Source organism: Erithacus rubecula (genome assembly GCF_903797595.1).
Source record: "Erithacus rubecula genome assembly, chromosome: 10".
NCBI classification, from domain to species: domain Eukaryota; kingdom Metazoa; phylum Chordata; class Aves; order Passeriformes; family Muscicapidae; genus Erithacus; species Erithacus rubecula.
Genome location: NC_136662.1, coordinates 21444834 through 21464988, shown reverse-complemented (window position 1 = coordinate 21464988; position 20155 = coordinate 21444834). Strand labels below are relative to the sequence as shown.

At 35.5% G+C, this 20155-nt stretch overlaps 1 protein-coding gene across 1 annotated transcript in view; it reads left to right on the top strand.

Annotated features, from left to right (window-relative positions):
* FAF1 (Fas associated factor 1) overlaps positions 1 to 20155 on the top strand; it is a 148881-nt gene that overhangs the window by 43975 nt on the left and 84751 nt on the right. Inside the window, 1 exon segment of the mRNA XM_079314543.1 lies at positions 2089 to 2194. Coding sequence (XP_079170669.1) covers positions 2089 to 2194 — 106 coding nt within the window.

Genomic DNA, 20155 nt, shown 5'->3' with positions numbered 1-20155 from the left:
ACAACATTCAGCTTGTGTTGCTTAGAAATCCCAAAAGTAGAGGTGTCAAAATTGTTAGTTCAAAAATTAAAGCTTTTAATTTTTAGGCACTTCATTTAAATTTGTTTGAAGAGTATTTTTTCCTTTCCATAATACTTCCTGCTCTCATAAGTGGAAAACTTTTCCTATGAGCTGATGCTTTTTATTAGCAGGCTGTGTTTTGAGTTGTACTGAAGTGTGTGGATCATGCAGAAGTGGAGAGACTGAGGGTTTGATCAGACTGTCCTGTTTCCTTCTGTGTTTACATCAATTAAAGAATGAAAACATGAGTCATGTTATCAGTTAGCATCTACAGATTTTCAGATAGAGTCAAAATTAGCTATAACAGAACCTTGTGTGAGTCTGTATGGAATCCAGAGCCATTCACATATGCAGTAATTAATGTTTTCAGAGCAATTAAATATGTCATTTGCCTCCAGTATTTGCTGAAAACAAATAAAGAATCAGAATGTGAAAAAGCACAGCAGAATATTTTAGTTGCTACTGAACGTTTGCCAATAGAAAATATGGTTATGGGGATGCGAAACTTACTAACAATCAGAATTACCTTTGAAAATAGGCATACAACTTTTCAAGACTCCTCTTTTTATTTTTATTTTTTTTTCCTCTCCTTTGAAGGACTGTTAAGTATTTAAAAAAATTTGTAGGCCTTTTGTAGAAAATCTTGTGAAAGTGCAGAAAAATACATGTTCAGTGTCGATGACTCCAGTTATCATTTGTGGTGTCTCTCATGCACATAATCTTACTTAGCATTGACAATGAGTTATATTTATTTTCCATTTTGGAAAACCATAGAAGACTAGAAGTAACACTTCATGATTTTGTTCTGTAGTATGTGATTATTGAGATGTCACAGGAGCCAAATTAGATTTCTGAGTGAAGATATTTTTGTAAGATAAATTTCCCTGAGATGTTCAAGCAAATTGTGTATCTCTTGCTAAAGCATCCAGTGAGTATTGTATGAGTTCCTTCCCATCTGAATAGCAAAACAGCAGATGAGTAATTTCAGAAGGAGTTAAAACTAATAAATCAGGTCTCAAATGATATAGGAGTCTTTCTTGTCTTCCTGTATCAGCTGTGCTGATCTGCATTCAGAATTTGTCCTTTACTGCTAAGTGGAATGGCATGTTGAAGTGTCATGGAATAAGAAGATGTGAAGGAAAAATCCATGGTCTGTCATTCTTATAAGTGTTTGTGATAAGAAAAAAAAGAATTGAATAGGGCCAATGAATAAGTCTAGTCTGCATAAATATTGCTCAGAAATCCAAGCTGTGGTACAGTGTTGCTGAAGTTTTTAGCAATCAGGATGCCTTTCTAATATCCAGATGTTTTACTACCAGGAAAATCAGAAAAAGAGCCCCGAGCTTGTAACAACATGAAGATATAGTTGGCCTGTTTGAACTGTATCTTAAGATTTTGCTTTTTTAAAATTTGATTTTATTTTAAAATTTTTATTAAAACCTCTGTAATGTACATTTAAAACAATGTGAGCAGAACTAACTTTTCTAAATGTTCAATTCCCACGTGAGAAATTCTGCTGTGGTTACTTTTCCAGTTCTGGTTATCTGAGTTGTATATGCTTTAAATGAAACTGAACAGAAGAATTTCCATTTGGTTTCTGCTTCAGGTAACCCTAGAGAAGCAAGAGCATGCTTTGCCTTGTTCTACTTACCATCAGTTCTTAATGTGCATCATAGCTTGATATTTGGTCTGGCCATCAATACACTGACAAGCCTATTATTAATGGCATTAGGAGTGCTAAATACACCCAATGTTTGTGAAGATAATGGGACTCTCCATTTTGAAAATACTTAACATTAGAAGAGCTTTAAAGGCTGCAGTCACCTTATTAAGGAAGGAGTTCAGGAATGGCCTTTGGTCATTCTCAGCAGGCTTCCTTGCATTTAAGAGTGAAAAGAGAGATGATAATGTTGTGCCTGGACTTGTCCATATAGAGTTTAGGGTACCCTGGGGTTTTTGCATCTAACTGTAAAACAAGCTATAACATGCTTATCCCTGATTTTCCTGTTTTTCTTTCAACCATTTCAGGGCCCTGCAGGAGTCATTAAATCAAAACTTCATGCTGATTGTCACCCATCGAGAAGTCCAGCGGGAGTACAACCTCAACTTCTTAGGAAGCAGTACCATTCAGGAGGTGAGTGCTGTTTCACAGCTGAAGAATAAATGTAGCTCATTATAGCTAATGCCAGCTCTGTTAAAGGAGGTTTGCATAGTCTTGATGGATATGCCTGTATTTTATTAGTCTTTGTAATTTTATTCAAATGGATCATCAAGATTTGCTGTGATTTGATTAAAGAATTCAGTTCGAAAAAGGTGTTCTAATAAATTATACAGAAAGGATGTTTCTTTTTGTATTGCATTAGCAAAACACACAAACAGTATTTATTGAGTTATTCTAATTGCATTTTACTTGAAGCCCCTTGAAGCTTCCTGTGTCTTCCCTTCTTTTAACCAGCTCCATCTCCATATTGTAGCACCTCAGCCATTGTGCTGGTTGCTGTTGGAGTGCTGTGATTCTTACTGGCCTGGTAGCCAAATGGTTTTGTGTGTGATGGACATGGCTGCCGTTCTGTGGAATGGCCAGCAAGGGGTGATATTGGAGAGAACTTCAGCAGAATTAAGTCCTAAAGGATCAAATATCTCTGATGTGAGTGGACTCTCTGAATTCGGAATTAGCAGTCCCTTGCATATTTTTAAAACTCCTATCCAAGCCCAAAGGTTGTTGTCTTGTGCTCCATGGTTGGTCTAATGTAGATGTTGTGGATGTTATTTTCTATATAACTCACTGCCTTCTGGAAACTTGACAAACAATCTAGAAATGTGAATCTTCAGAATTCAAATTACAAAATATTAAGATTGAATGTTTGCTTTTCAAATTAAATGTATGTTTGCTATTATTGGTCTGCCACTTCTCTCAATCTTTTAAGCTTGAACAGATTTTTTTTTTAAGTTTTTTGTGTCACATGGTAGACAGATTTAATTTAAGTTCTGCAATATTAACTATAGGAGTAGTATCTCATACAACAATGAAAAATTATCACTAACTGTTTTCATTGTGAATCCTGTTATTCTTAAGATCTAAATTCTGATCTTTCCCCCATGTGAAAAGCCTGATTTCTACTTGTTATGTTTAGATCTACTACAGTAAGTTCTGTTTTGCTTTTTGTGATAATACAGATAAACAAACACTTGAATTGGTTTGACTTTTGAAGGGCTGAGCTTTGACTCTCTAGAATTATAAAGAATTTGAACGTTTAAGGAAATAAATCATCCAAATATGTGGTTTTAATTTTAAAATAGTGAGATTCTAAAAGAAAACACATATATATGTATTGTCTGTTTGGTTTTTATCAGTGCTGTATCATTTACTTCTTTGCTGATGGGTCTTTGCTGGCTTAAAGGAAGCAAAAAGCTGTGACAGGGATCTAGGCTGCCTTTCCATGCACTGAAGTTTTCTTGTTTGTTGCTAATGGCAGGTTATAATCATCAGGTTGCCATATGAAGTCAACATAATTTAAAAATGAATTATGATTTTTCCCTTAAAGAACCAAAATGAAAACCATACCACCACAAAACCAGCATGAGCAGAAAACCTTTCTTTGCCTTTCTTGTATCTGAGTGTCACACCCAAGAGAGTGTCTAAGATTGTGAAAACCAATTCAAAACTAGAATGAACCGAGCTCTCTGGCCCTTGTTGTGCAGCTGGTGCTGAACAGGTGAACATTTCTGTCTGTGCAAAGGCTCCTGGAAATCCCTGGGGATTTCACTGAGGTAAAAGGGTTGGTGAGCATTTGTCTAATTATAGAAAACAAGCTCTGTTTTGAATGTTAACTCCCTAATGGTTTCTTAATTTAATTTTTTTTTTCCTTTAGCATAGAGTAATCATTGTAACAAATCTAGCCAGTCATTGTGGTTTGGAGGAATTGTTGGTATCATTCCTCATCTCCTTTGTCTCTGTCCTCTCCTGGGACTGTTAGATTTTTTTTTTTTTTTTCTCTTCACTCTCTTGTTCACACTTTAACAAATTAATAGTTTACTTTCCTCCTGGTGTATTTTTGTAATGGTGGAGAAGCTCAGTGATGCAGTTGCCAACCACAAGAGGGCAGGAAGGACTATTCAATTATTACCTAAAAATGCCGCTCAGTGTTTTCAAATTAGCTTCTGGTATATTAACAAAAAGGACTATAATGGCCAAGTTATTGTTTGATTTACAGATAATTGGCATATTGCAGGGAGGAGACTTAATTTCACCCTTTTAAATTAAACAGGGAGATTTAAAAAGACATAAAATATTCATTAATGTTCAGTGATTATAAAGCAGTGGCATATATTTATTCTACCTTTATTACTGTTTCGATGGGAAAATACAGCAAATATTTCAGAAATCGACTTGGCCATACTGACAAGTTGAAATGTTTAAGCAGTGTTAATGCAATCTACTCACATGCCATATCCTATGCAGAAAGATTCAAAATGACTACATCAATTATTAAAAGAAATATTTAAGATTCTAGAAATGTTCTACTTCTTGCCACAGTTGGGTGCAACTGTCTCTCAAGGGCTACTGGTTCAGTGTGGTGTTGTTATTAGTATTGTGAATTTTAAGGCATAGATATTTTTTCCAAGGGTCTCAAAAACCCCCCAAACTCGCACCAAAAACTCAACCCCACCATCCTTTCAGAAGGCAGAAATGTTTTGCAAGGTATTAAATGCAAAATCCAGTGAGCTCACAGCTGTGCTTTCCTAAACTACTATTGCTGCAGTTCTCTGGTCTTTTTATTGTTTAGAATGCATGTTTAATAGTAAATTATATTTGGATTAATTGTTTTATCAAAGAAATCGTGATGTTTAACAGGGAAGCCATGTGACAAAAAATTATCTGAGAGAAGGCTGATGTTATAGTGCTCATGTCTGCTTCCAAAATTTATTACGTATAATTTTAATAGTTGGATTTTGGATGGTGCTTGAAAATGTTTTTTTTTTTAATTTTTTTTTTTTAACATTCTTCATCAAAATAGCTAACTTTTTACATATTGAGATCTGATTGCTCATCTTAAAAAATTTAAGTTACATTCAGTTATATTGTTTTGTGATCATGAACTTTCACAGAATCTTTGGAAATAAAATAAAAAATTAAATGGAACTTGTCAAAAATTCTGTATATTTGATTTTATTTTTTTTTTCAGCTAGATAGGGGAGTAGTTAACTTGGAAAGTTATAATAGCACGATGGTCTAAATTGCAAATTAATCTGTGTCACAGGTTTCTGACATTCAATTGTTCTTGTAAAATTGCAGTATTAAATTAATTCTGAGCAGATACTTCTTCTAGGAAATATCATGGTTACTTTTGTCCGTGATCTGCATTTTTAAATTGGAAATTGGTAGGGTTTGTGCCAGTTAGGAGACTGAATACATGTAAATGAATACATTTCCAGTGTATTAGATGGTAAAATAAAGACAATTTGACAAATTGAGCTCCTAACACAAGACTAAAAGGAGTTTTCTGTCTGAAGACTTGTTCCTTATTCTACTAAGATAATTTATAGAGGTTGTTTGAAATTGGAGAGATTTTAACTTTAGGTTTGAGAAGCTCTGTGATAAATTAGTACAAGGCATTGCCACACTCGAGATAATTTATTTTCTATCTATTCTTATCAACTTGTTCTCATTTAGAAATGAACATTTCTATTACTTTTCATTTTTGCAAGTTGTAGTGTCATTATTTAACAGAAATGAAGGAAAGCCTTTTTCAGAAGGGGGAATATTTAAATGTGTGTTAAAAGCAAGTTTGTATTCTGATGCTGGAGCAGACAAACTAATTTGTGAAAAACTTAACGGACTTGAGTTCCTGTCACAATAATGTGCTCTACACTTTTTGTTTTAATCAGTGACACAGAAAAAAATAATCAAACATTTTTAACAAACTGGATTGTTCCATTAAAAACAAGGACTTTGCATTTGCCTATTTTATTCTTTTGATACAGACTTTGAAGCCTTTTTGTCATTCCTGTGTGCAGAATTGCAAAAATATCCAGTGTACACAAGCTGTGGCTGCTAAAGGGTGGATAAGTTAAATATGCAGAACCCTCAGTCCCCTTACAGATTGGTGATCTTATTTTGTAACTGCAAATTCCAGTTGACAATACTATGTAGAGCATGTTCTAGGCACTAGAATTCTTGGTAAAACATAAAATCTGTGCAAACAATGCAGAGAGGATGGGTCTCTAAATACAGCTCTGCTCTTTATTCTGTTCCTTTAGCCAATAACTTCAGCAGAGGCTGCCTGCTCAGCATCCCTGTCACCTGTGCTAGGTAATATATTTGCTCTCTGTTCCCTGCAGACTTCCTGGCTAAGGTGGAATATGGAAAGCAATGTATCCAATAGCCCTCCAGGCAGGAGGAGGAGGAACTATTTGTGCACACAACTGCCTGGGCTGAGATAAACTGTAAATTCTGTGTTGATACACCCTAATCAAATCCTTTGTGATGAATTTCTATAAACTTTTTTCAGGAGTAGGTGAATGTTAAACAAGATGCAAAATCACTATTATGACTATTATGAACATGCAGGCGGAAGCATAATTTAAAAGGCCTAAATAAATGTAATATATAAATATAGGTAAGCTGAGCTGAATTACCTGCAGCAGGCAGAAAAATAATCTGGTTGAAGGTCTTGTACCTTTTTCAGATCTGTTTTTTGGTGTGTGAACAAAATATTTTCAAGACAGTTGTTGTTGATTGAGATAATTTAAAGTAAAAGTCAGACACCAACGTGGAGACATGAAATGCATATATAAATAATGTTACTCTTTTTAATGCTGCAGCTAAATAATTACAATAAAATACATTTACCAGAAATAGACATACCAAAATATGGCACATATATTAATAGTTTCAGAAACAGCTGGTTTATATTTTGACATTTTGTACTCGTTTTAAAAATGTTGAAAACTACTGTTGTACTAAAAATCAGTAACTAGCACTTTTTGGATTTAATAGGAGATGCACAAACATTCTATTGTATAAATACTCCTAGTATCAGACAAGCTATTAAAATACATTACTGTCCTCATTGTACTCGAGAACCGTTTGTTTTTGTGAAATTTGAGCATTTTGTTTGCTTTTTAAAGAAATCTGTCATCCTAAAATTATACTCAATTTATAGCAAGTCATAAACAGCAGTATACATAATTTAAACATCAGTGTGATAGCCTCAGTGTTCTGCAGTGGTAAATGAGGACCTGCTAGCAAGTCAGGCTTTGACTTTTTCAGTGAGGAGAGAAAAATCTATTTTTAAAAAGCTAAATCAACTTTTTGATTTGTTTTTTTGCCTTTGTATCATAGAAAACCAGCAAAAAAAAAACCCCCAAAACAACAAAACAACCAAAAACCTTAAGTAAAATGTATTTGCTGAAAGAAATCCTTGATAAACTTATTGTAAGTGATTATGTGCTGGGAATTATATGAAAAGAAAATTCCTTGGGAAATAGAGAAAATACCTTTTAGGTACCTTTTTAACAGTGATAACTATATTAGGCACTTAAATTATCTTAATACATCACTGGAGAGATCTGTTTCGAAGATACCCCGTTGAAAAATACATATAACTATTTTTCTTTTCTGCAACAGAAACAGCAGTAAGAGATAAAGAAAGGGCACTACTTCTCACTTAATTATGAAACTTAATGTATTCCTGACAGAATATGTTTCATAACCTGTGATTTGATTTTGGTGGGTTTGGATGTGCATATCATTAAAGAAACGATCTTCAGTTATTAAAAACTAGTAAACATGGACATTTTTATATGCAAGAAAAGGCAGAGAGTAAATAATTGCACTGGTGACCAATACTGTAATAATCCTGTTTTACAATATGCACTTGACAGGTTGTAATAGTGCTAATTGAAGAGACTAATTCACACTTGCTTCATTCTATTCAAAGGCAAAATCAGCAGCTTGTTTTGCTTTTGACCAGATGGTCCTGATGAACACCTACTGTGCACTTTAAGTGCTTTACTAGAATTACAAAGGCTGGGGGCTGCATCCGACTCAAAATGATTTGAGAAGAGAAAAAAACCTCACTGCTCAATGGATTTGGTGCAACTAAATTAATTCTAGTGGACCCATTACACATTGAGCCCCCTTTTCAAAGTGCTGAGCCTCCTCGTTTGTTCTGTAGCAATGAGAAAGTGAAAGGCAGATTACTGCAAACAGAAATAAAAAAAAGTGCTGTGAAAAGGAGAAAAGAGGCCTTGAAGCCTTTTCATATCATTTGGGTTTTTCAAGTGCGTTATTTTTGGGGAGGGTGGATGTATGAAAAGCCAATTGGAGTTTTTTTTGTTTTAAAGTGCGCTATTTAAGTACTATGAATATAAAAGCAAGAGCAACAGTTGACTGAGTTTACTGTGGTAAAGCTTTGTGTCCAAGGATGAATCAAATTCATTATAGTCAATGCTTTGTATTTTCATATGAATGTAGGGTTAGTTTCACAAGACTGTGTCTGTTTAGGATAATTATAATTTAATATTTTCCTTTCATAAAGTTATCACTGTAGTTTATCTAAAATATGCTGAAAGCAAGGTTTTTTCCTTGCATAAAGTTAGAAGGATCCAGAGAGTTTAAAACTCCAAAGGAAGCTGTTTGATTTGCAAGGGAAGGCAGGCAGGTTCCAATAGCACAGATTATTATAACTAATTAGAAGTCACACATCTGTTAAGGTTCAGTTTGTCAGTACTCAGTTTGGTGTGTATGTTTATATCTCTTTTTCCTTTCTCTCCTTCTCTGTCTCTATTCCCCTCCATATCTAAGTGTAAGTTGGGCAGGAGAGAAACTCTCAAAGGATAAGGATCAATTTATTTGAATTTGAAAATAATGAGGAGTCATTGTTATAATTTTGGTTATGGGTTTGGCTCTGTAAATGCTCAGTCATGTGAGTTGTCCTTATTTTAGAAGTAATCATGTAGAATTGAATGGCTTTGCTCATGTAATTTAAGGATGCTAAGGATTTTGGGGATCAAGACCTAATTTAAAACCTTGAATTTTTTAAAAACTGCAATTAAAACCATTGCTTGCTATTCTGATTTTGAATATTTGCTGTGTTTTACTTTCGGGTTGGTGAATTTTTATGCAAGGCTTCCATCATAATGCTAGCTATTAAAAAGGTGTTAGCATGAAATGACAAGAAAACCTAAGCAGCTTTATGAACATATTAAACAGCTCTGTCCCCAGCTCCTGTGCTATTTAGAGTGGGAAAGCAGCACTCTGCAGCTAAATAGCACAGTGCTGTTATCTGTGTGAATTATATTTAGTTGAATAACAAATGAAAAATTCAAGTTAGCATTTTTTTGCAATTAAAAAAAATTAATTTGCAGCTTGTAAATTAAAGTGGTTTAGAACGTGGTTTAACCTTTCTATCCTGTGTTAACTATAATATGATCACTTCTATTATTGCATGATATACACTTATATTAAAAAAAACACATTCGTTGAATTGCTGATTTGTTTTCAAACAATGAAATTTGTATTTGTGCAAATTATAGTAGGCACAGTGTTCTCTCATGTTTTCTCATCAAACAACCCAATTATACTTATAAATAGTGAGGTGCTAATGAACTGTTGTTCAGGAAAAGTTGATTTTTTTTTTTTTTAACTTGGGTAAGAAAGGAAACACTTCACAATTTTAGAGTGCTTGCTTGGTGAGAAAATATTTGAAAATATTTTACTTATGTAAATCATGTTGGTGCTATCACTTTTAAATACACAACAGAAGCTAATCTAAAATCCCCATCAGTTCATATGGAGCGTAACTACATGCTTGACATTGTAAATTGCTCACTTAATTGGGAACTGAGGATTTACTTATGTTCATTAAGTTACAGAAGTTGTTTCCTAAGAGCTAATATTTGAGCTTGAAGTTTGTCACTGCATTCACTGAATAGAAAGAGGTAATTTTTTGGATGATTGTGGTGATAAGGATATTTAAAGTAGTGGTTGTGTAGTCACACCACCAAAATGGTCAAAAGTATCTTGAAGCAGCCGTGTAATGATAGTGCTGCACTATGATCTTGGTAATTACTATGCAAAGAAAACACTCAGTTGCTGTTCCAACTATGAATTAATGATGTTTGTCCCATCCATAAATCTCAGTGACACAGGCACCATCTCTGTTGTAAACCTGTTTTTTAGGGTTTTTCAGTTACATTCCTGTGTCTGTGTAAAACATGAATTTGAAAAGTTATCCTTTTGGTTTTCTACCAGGAATTGTGGGCATCAATTGGAGAGCCTTGCACTCATTTAAAGGATAAAATGGCCTCATAATCACCCGCAAGAAATCCCTGTTACTGTTTTTAAAAAGGGTTATAGCAGCTCTCGGCAAATATTTGCAATAAGTGGCAAAATTTATGCCTTGCTTTGTGGTAGTTGCGTGACCAGACAGTGGGGCATAGGATTGTTTTAAGGTTTTTACAGCTGCAGGGAAAAAGCATCTGTTCCTAGAAAAGCCTTCATTGTTTAATTTTGACACTGACTTTTCCATGCTGCTTGTACCAGTCTCTGGATTAGGTGCCACTAAAATGAAATTTGTTTTAAGTTGCTCCCAAATGCAGCTGTCACTATACACAGCCTTGTAGCTTAGGCAAAGGAGACATAATCAAAACAAGCATTTTTGTACAAGGTCATTTGGTAGACAGGGAAAGCTCAGAGCAGGAATTTTGACAATATTGTATCTTGTGAGTAGCTTGGCTATTCACTTTTGTGTTTGTTTAATAATTCTGGTGATCACGAGTGTATATGACTGCCTCAGAAATAATGAAAGGGTTTTTTAAACTGCACTGCTTTTCTTTACATATACTTTATATTGAATTTATTTTGATTGAGCAGTTTCTGTGGTATTCACTTACATGCATCCCACATATGTTTATTTGTATTTCTGTATCTCTACAGTGAAATGGAGTGATTTACAAAAAGCAGGGAAAATTGACATTTTTGAAAGGGCTTCCAGTTCTTTCCTTCAAAGTTTCCAGCGAATTAAAAATGAGAGAGCACTTCATTTTATGTATCCCAGAGTTGTGTTAATTTCTACCCAGCTGGTCTCAACTGATTGATACAAAGCCAAATTTGTGGCTGCCTGCATTACAAAGTCTGTAATTTGCTAATGAATTATGATAATAATCTTTCATCACACATGAAAGATTTAGATAAACAATTTACTAACTATATAGTTTGATCACAATTTTTGGGTTTGTACCAAGCCTCAAATCTACTTTTATTTTTCCCTGCTTAGATTAGCACACCAAAGTGAGCTTACTTGTACCTTGTTTTGAAAGCAGTGATACTGGAAGTTACACAGGGATGATGGTGGACAGTGGAAATGACACAAAGCTGCAGTGTAAATATCCATATTTAATGTATAGACAATCAAACTGCCCAGTTTCCAACTAGAGGAGCATCACAGTAGGCATGGCACAAGAAATTATTTGAGACTGCATCTACTGTGGTGGGAACACAGAAATAAATAAAAATAGGGTACAGATATTTCTCAAGTTCAACCTCCTTTGGGTATGGTGGAGGCAAACTAATTAAAACAGAGCTGGACAAAGCCATAGGGGCAAACTAGGCTTAAAAAGAATGGAAGAGAAAATCAAACTTTCCAGAAGAGGAGCAGCTGCCACAAGATCTGTCAACCTGAGTGAAATTTGGGGATTACCTGCATGTCAGATCAGCAGAGTTGGTTTTGAACAGTCTAAGGACCTTCTGAGGACAATGTTCACAGGACATGAGCACACCTTAAGTGTCTTATTGTATGAAGTCTGCCCATTTTTGATCAGGTCATCCATCTTCTGACCAAAGATTAATTCCCAGCTCCTTAGAACTTGTTCCTGCACAGGAAGAAGGAGGTGAGTTCTGTGTTCAGTGCCCTCTTTTGTTTCGCAAAATCAACAGAGCTTGCAAAAAAAAAAAAAAAAAAAAAAAGAAAATCAATTCATCATTTTTCTTCTCCTCTTGAGCTCAGTAGGATGGGTTTAAGTAGGCAGTGTTTCAATGTCCACCCTAGGAAAACAATCAACAAAACAGAAAACCCCAGTAATGTCCAGTGTTGCCATTTTTATGTGGGTGGCATAAAATTGGCTTCAGAGGTTTCTGGCTTGATGTGCTTCTCCTCAGACCATGAGTGATCCAAACCAGCTGGTTTGTCACCCCAAAACCACACATGTATGACAAAATCACACTGAGATACCAGTCAAAGTATTGTTTGACTAGTAGAAATATTTTAAAAATGAAGAAAGAGGTAGTAAAGATAAAGTAGGACAACCAGCAGTGTCAGGAAAATGCCATTCAGAGTTGAGCCTGGTTATGTGTCCCCATTAAAAGATTAGAAGAGCTTTGGGGTGGGTGCTGCCTGAAAAGGGGGTTCAACTATGACCAAAGAGTTTTTGTCTTTATCATATTTAGGGAACTAGAACTTTATGAATAACCAGCGGTGTGTTCATGAATCACTTCTTACTGCATCAGGTTAAAAAGAAAAAGGTTTAGGTTTGGTTAGAAGGCAGTATGTATTTTGGTTAAACTTGCTGATTAATGGAAAGTGCAGAAAAGTGGGGAGGGAGGTGTGAACAATAGAGATTTAGTACCAAGACCTTAACTCTGAGCACTCCTTTGTCCCTAGGAAGGTGATCCTATCTAGTAGCTGTTACCTGCTATGTCTAATGCCTGGTAGTTGTCTCAGAAATTGTGATGTAATTTGGAAGCACAAACTAGCTGAGAACCTTCAAAATATTGGAAACAACCATTTAAAGAAAAGAGAAAGAATAGTAGAAAGAACAAGGATTTTTTTGCTATTTTTCTGCAATTTCTGTGTAAGGAAGTGATATCTTCCTACAAATATGTGCTAATACATTTGCAGTAAGTCTGTCTGTCTATCTGGTATCACATGGCAAAACTGTGCATACCTTACTCCCAACAACCCAAGGGCTAACTTAATTTCAGTTATTTTGTTCACAGCATCAGGGCACCCCAAATATCTCTGCAGTTTCTTTTAGGAGAAACAGAAAGGTTTTATATTGGTATTATTTCACTCATTCTTGATGACAAGTTACATTTTAACTGAACTCAGCGACAGTAACACAGTGACTCTTATTTTAGAAACATTGTGAGCTGTTTTTGTGTCCCGTTTTTCATTTCTCTGTAATTGTAAGCTGAATTTCAGTTCAACATCTCCCCTCTGAGTCTTGCATAAACTTCTGTTTGTACTTACTCACAAAGTTCCTCTTTTAAGGCAAGAAGGACTTATTCCTGAATAATTCAAAAGTGAGGAGTGTAAGAAGTGCTTGGATTAATCTGTGGAGGGTTTTGTGTGTTGACAGTTTCACCTATAACTAACAGTCTCTTTCACCCACTCTGCTTAAAAGGTCTTGGCTCTTTTCTATTCTTTGCATTGACCTTGGGCTGGCAGAGAAAAGACCAGACTGCAGCTGAGAGCTCTGACCACAGGGCAGCCTAGGCCAGGACTAAGGCAAACAAAATGGAGAAGCTCTGACATTCACAAAAAGCAGCAACAGAAGAGTGGAAGAAGACACTTTTTTTTGTAGTACAAAGCAATACAGTGAAACTTCTCACCCTGACACAGAAAGATGGTGTAAACTTCCAAGTCAGGCAGGTCCACGTTAATTTTTCAAGGATGGCTCTTGGGAGGCCAGTGGAAAATATGTAAGTTCTCTTGATCATTCTGTGAGGTTTGGAGTGAGCTGAAAGTTTCTATTTTGATGAACTAAGAGCAACAGACTGAGATGGAACTTGAATTGCTGTGGAGATGCCTTTGCACTCCTTCTAAGTTGCAGGTCACTGCTGTGGCTGCATTAGCACAGAGGCCAGTGCAATAAGAGGTCTGCAGAGAAAACTTCTTTATGGGAAAGATCTCTGATATTTATCTGTGTTGGCATTTAAACAATTACAATTTCTAGCTGGTCCTGTGGATTGAATGTTACTTATTAATTGAAATCTCAGAATTGTGCATCTTCTCTTTTCCTTTGGTCTTAGTAGTAATTGCTTTCCCTGCTCAGACTGTTTCATCCTCCAGCTGAAGTGTGCAGTGAGTTGGACAGGTTAAGATCAGGGGTGTGTGTTTGAAGTGAAACACCAATGCAATTTCATTTTACAAGGGCTGGATCTACATCAGTCCTTTGGTGCAAACCAGTATTTTCAAATCCTGCAGCAGTGGGAAGCCTCTTGTAGCAGGAAAAGTGTAATTTAAAAAATAATTTTGTAAACAGAGGCAGTAGAATTCTTCTTGAATAAAAATAAATAAATGAAAGATTGAGTGGAAAGTGCATGTGCTGGGTATTTTCAACTCACTGCAGAGTAGCCATGCAAAGAGTTATCATGAGCAGTAAGACAAGCTTTTTAAATACCTAAAAAGAAACAGTTTTCCCCTAAGAGAACTACATTAACATTGTGTTTGGTAATTTTCTTTCTTAAGATCAATTTGAAGTGAGGAACAATAAAACTTGGAGATTAAATGTTTATTCTGCAGCCTAAGTGCAAACTGTTTGAAGTAGAGGATGATTTTAGCATAGTCTGAAATAAGCATCTGTTGTCTCAAGACATTGATATCAGATGGGAACTGAAAATCAATATCAGTTCTCATTTTGTGTCTTTTGCCTTGTGTCAGTTTTTAGATCTAGGATCACTCAGATAGGACTTACAAAATCCGACAGTCACCCAACAGAATTTTTAACTCTATAGGTCCTTTTGCTTGTTAGGTAAACAGTGTTTTTTCTCTTATTTTTTTAATCTTATTTTTTAGGTTTTTTTCCTTCTGTTTCTTTGATTTTCTTTTGTTGTTCACATACATGTTTTCTTTAGCACTGCTTTCTCATTTCTGCCTTTCGTCTTCTATTTTATTGACTTTTGCAGGTTTTAATTAAAACAGTTTAGGAATTTCTTAAATTCTACTTGTTTAAATGAAATATCAATATCTGGCCTGACTTTGCTAAATGCTATTTTATCCTTACAATGCAATACTGAAAAAAAATACTGCAAGTCAGAAACTTTTATTGTTCTTTTTATGCTTTTTTTTAGTGTTGAATTATACTTGAAAGCTGTTCTTGTGTGACAGTATAGTGCATGTTAATACTTCAGAGACTGAATTTCCCCTAATTATTATATGAATATGAAATGGAAATTCTTTCTGTCAACTAAATTTTTGTTGCTGGTGTTAATTGTCATAGTTAAAAATATTACACATTCTTTCGATTTAGACAGGAATTTTTTTTACATTTTTGATGTCATTTTGTTGGTATATAATTTATACACTGAATTTGCATAACTATGAGTATCCTTGTGATTCAGAGGAGAAGCTGTTAGTATGGATCTGTCAAATAGTTGTTTTATTAATTTATTCTCAAGGAAAAACCTGAGAGTAGTGAATATGTAAATGAGCAGCTTGTGATGCTATAACTTGTCAAATAACCATTGATGCAGTATAGCTGAGCAAACTGTTTCAGTGTGTGCATATACAGTAGGTATTTCTCTCCAAATTAATATTTGCATTTGAAATATGAGTGTAGTGCAAATACATGAGAAGTATATAACAATTAATAATATTTTGTGCTTGATGTTTACATATTATGTGCTCTGTATTTTAATTCTGAGTGTTATCTGCTTTGTTAATAATTTTGAATTAGTCTTCCAAATATATTGATTTAAAGGGATTTATTACTTAATTATTAAGGTTTGATAGGCATTTATGTCCTTGAGTCTGGTTGGGTTTGGTCAGTAGTTAGCTGGCATTTCTTGAGGTTGCCATTTTGATTTCACAGTCTTTATTGATTTCACGTGGCAAATTTTTGCCTTTATTACATTAAAGAGTAAGTAAAAAAAGCTGGTGTGTTCTTCAAGGTTTTAGTGTCCCCTCAGGGATTTCTTTCTATGATGACTTTCTTCTTCAACCAAGATTTGGATCCATCCTTTAACTTTGGATGGTTCCTCAGACACACACTAAGAAAAAAAAAAAAAAAAAGAAGCTTCTCAGACTCTCTAGAAGCTCTTTCTCAATTTCTTGCATTCTTTTGTTCTCCCATTTGTGAATCATTGCCAGCTTACTGTAATGTAGTTAGAATAAGATGAAAAAAGTCTGTTTTGCACTTTCTTCTTTGACTGCTTGGCAATTTTAGTGTAGTATTAGGAATTGCTAGAAAGTAATACCTTGATACATTAGAAATTACTAGAAAGTTTAGTGTTCATATCATAAATAAAAACATGCTCACAATATTAATTTCCCTAAGCACGCTATCCATGTTCTTCTAGTGTTAAAATTACTACTTGTTGGGTTTTTGTTGTTAGTTCTTTTTCCAGTGTAGTAATAAATGTTACTGTTCTAAAAAAGATGTAAGAATACTCTGCCATATCATGAGGTTCATGGTATTTTGGAGGAGCTCAGTGTTGCAGCAGTGGTTTTGTGCTCTCAGCGAGTGGAGTGAGGTGTTTGGAGCAGAGCAAATATAGCTTGATTCCCAAAATGCACCCTTTTTCATCATTTTATAAAAAATGAAGACCATGTAGCATCATAATTCAAAGACCAATTCTGCCTCAGAAATAGGATGTAATTCCCACAAAACCTCTGGAACTCATGTCCTGCTCTCCTTTAGAGGTGTTCCCAGAGCTTGGGGTGGGAGAGGGAGGAGGAGAGGATGAGCTGTTCTCAACAACCATTTGCTCTTAGACTCCTCTTTTGGATCCTAGCTGGGAGTCAAAGTCATTTTACAGCTGCATTTAACTCCCTGTCATCCTGCTCCCCTCTGCCTCCCCTGGTGCTGCTTTGAAGCAGCCCCTGGGGTCAGCAGGAGCTGAGCCACTGCTCAGAGAGGGAGCCTGGGAAGCAGTGCAGAAGCAGGAGCCAGGCAGACCTGTCAATGGCTTTTTTTTTTCCCCACCCTGAGTGTTAATTGTGGTCACAAGAGTTAAGTGTTGCTGTAAAATTAACATCTTGGTATTATGTATTTATTTTCCACCATGTAGCTTCAATGTCAAGTTTACCCAGCAGACAAGTCAAAACAAGATCATTTTTTTTTCTAACTGCTGCTCTGGCAAGTCTCAGCCTGGGATCTCAGAAAATCACAGTGTTCCTTCTAGTTAGCAGCTAATAGGAAACAATAAAGATTTAGGGTTCAGAATTTAATTGGCACTGATGCTGATGCAGGAAGAACAAACTGCACATGGTTTACTCTTCTGAAGCTTTATTGATTCTTTTTTGAAAGGAAAGCTCTGATGAAAGTAAAAAGAGGCGTTTAATTTGCAAGTATTTCTACACAGTTTTTATTCTGAAATGTGCTTTTCTATCCTCCTCTATCCCTACTCAGTAATAATGTCTTAAGATCTTCTGAATCTAAGACAGATACTGAAAAACAGAAGCATAAGGTTGTAATTTCTATTGTTCATCTTGTTCATTTGGATGGTATTGCACGTTTCTTACAGGTTAATTTTTCATCTTTCCCAAGGTTAATGTCTCATATGGAGTTGTAAGCATTTATAAGATAATGTGACTTTAGCATATCCTCAAAATCTCCATCCCAGATTCTAGTCTTTTAATGACCTTTTTCCAAGGATCAGATCTGGAATATCAGTCTCAAAGAGGTGGTGGTAAAACCAGAAGCTTTGTGTTTTTCTGACATTGCCTGCATACCAAAATCTAGAAACAGGATCTTTTTTTCATCACTTACAAACAGAACTTCTGAATTTCAGTGAGTAGCTGAGGGTTTTTCTTCAGGCATGGATTGGTTCCATGCTTTCAGAGTCTACAGCAAGCTCAGAGATGTGTGGCAGAGCTAACTGCAGATGTCTTTGAATGTCTTCCTGCTTCCACAGCTGCCTTGCAAATCATGTCAGAGTCCTTGGTTATCATCACTGCCAAAGCCACATAGTAGAACTTCCATGTAATAGCTGATCTCTCAGTCCATACTTTCAAATGGTAGTGAAAATTTTGGAAAGGAGTGACTTATTTCCCTTCCAATCTCATCTCTCCATTTTCTCCATAGCTTTGGTGATGGGTTACACCCATTTCTCCTGGTCTGGAATTACAATTTAAGATGCCTGGCATTGTGACACCACGACCAGCAGCTCCTAGCTTTTTGTTGGCTTCCTGCCATCCCTGCCATTTGTTTTCCTGCTGCTTTTCAGGAATTCATTTTCATATCTGCAGTCAAACCTTTGCTGGGACTTCTAATCCATTGGGCTAAAGTAATAGCCTCTTATTTCAAGGGAAGAGGATTTTACTGAAACTATTTGAAATATTCAAAATCAATACAAAATGGTGATACTTATCTTTAAACCAGAGTCTCCAAAAGCCTTTATTTTTGCATTTGTGTGGAGAGTTTTAAGGTTACTGAGCCGGTTTTGCTGCTGGAGGAGTCATTTTATGTCAGATTCCTGTATGTGTACATTGTAACTCAACTTTTTTGGTTCTTATTGAGGACTGTTGTTCTTGCATGTGTTACTTAAAAGCACAAGGCTGTAACGTAAATTCACCAACTTTATTGTCATGAGTCCTGCCTTCCCTGTGACTGGATACATACAAAGCTTTCTGAGCCTTTTCTGATGCCCTTTAGGTCCAGGGCATACTCTCTGTGCAGGTAGAATCTCAGTCCTTTCTTCAAGTTTCCAGCTTGTTATTGCTGGACTTTAACAGATTTGTCCTGCCCATCTCAAATCCATGGTCTCATTGGTGAATGTGGATGCTTTCAAGGCTAGAGGATGCTTGCTTGTCTCCAGTAGGGGATGTTCATCCTAATGGGGAGAAGTAGTCCTGGAAACTCCACAGGATACAGCTGAATTACCTGGTTTTTGGTAGAAGTTTAGGACCTTGTTTCCTGTTGTGGAAACTTATTTCCAAGGTATATTGGATTTTTGTCTGGATATTTGTGCAGAGCTCTTAGATATACATCACTTAGTTACCCAATAAATCTGTCATATCATCCTGTTAGACATTAATAGGAACAGGGACATTAGCTGCCTCAAGCAGCACCTTACTGGTGCTGATAAATAAATGTCCTTCCTGGTCTGCTTTCTTTGTCATTGTTGTGGTGAGACAAAAAATATCTTGGATTATGTGAAAAATAAAGACTTGGTGTAACTTTCTTGTTGCAATAACAGAATAATGAAAAGACTGTGCAGGAGCAATTCATTACTCTTTTCCTTTCAAGCACTTAAAAGGAAAACAGAGATGAAAATATTTCTTTAGGAGATACTGAAATACCTCATTAGTTCTTTCTTTTTATTGGCTATTGAGGTGACAATTCTGTAACAGGAATGAATGTGAGGATGAATTTTGCTTTGATTTATAGAAATGTGTTAATTTAGGCTGAATAGATCTTCTCAGATCTTAATATTTTTTTATCTGTGAATCTTGTTTTGTAATACATAGTTTCTAGTTTTATTTTTGATAAAGGAATTCTGATGGAGACTTTGTTAATTCTGTGCGGTATTGGAGGTGTTTTGGGGAAAATGAGTTGCTGAGATGCACTAATCTGTAATTTAAGGGTTTTTTTTCATTAAATGGAATAGTGTTCAGTGCTTATTTAATAGATATAGAATTGCATGTCAAGCCAAGACTGAAAAGTGTGGAGAAAATAATACGTATGCTTAATTAATTAAGTTAACCTTTATTCAAGTCTTTCCATTTCAGTGAGATGACAAGTTTACACAATAGAATAGTGAAAATGGTCAGAATAGCTTTATATTAGCTCATTTTCTGGAGTGATCATTAAGTTTTCTGTTGTTGTTCTGCAGCAAAAGAATGGTGAGCATTGTAAAGCCTGGAATCTGCAGAAGACCAAAACCTGTAGTGTTTTGGTCAAACACTAATGAAATTGCATTGTTGTATATTCAAGAATTGCATAGTTGTATATTCAAGAAATACTGACTCCTCCATCAGGAAACATCTTTGTGTGTTTCTGGGTCACTCAGACCAGGCCATTCATGAAGGTGGCTGCTGTTGGAGATACAGAATAAACTCATTGCATTGAGGGAGATTCAGCTGTTCACTCATCTTAGAGGAACAAGAGAATGCAGTTTTTATATTTTGGAATTCTAAAGTAAATGTGA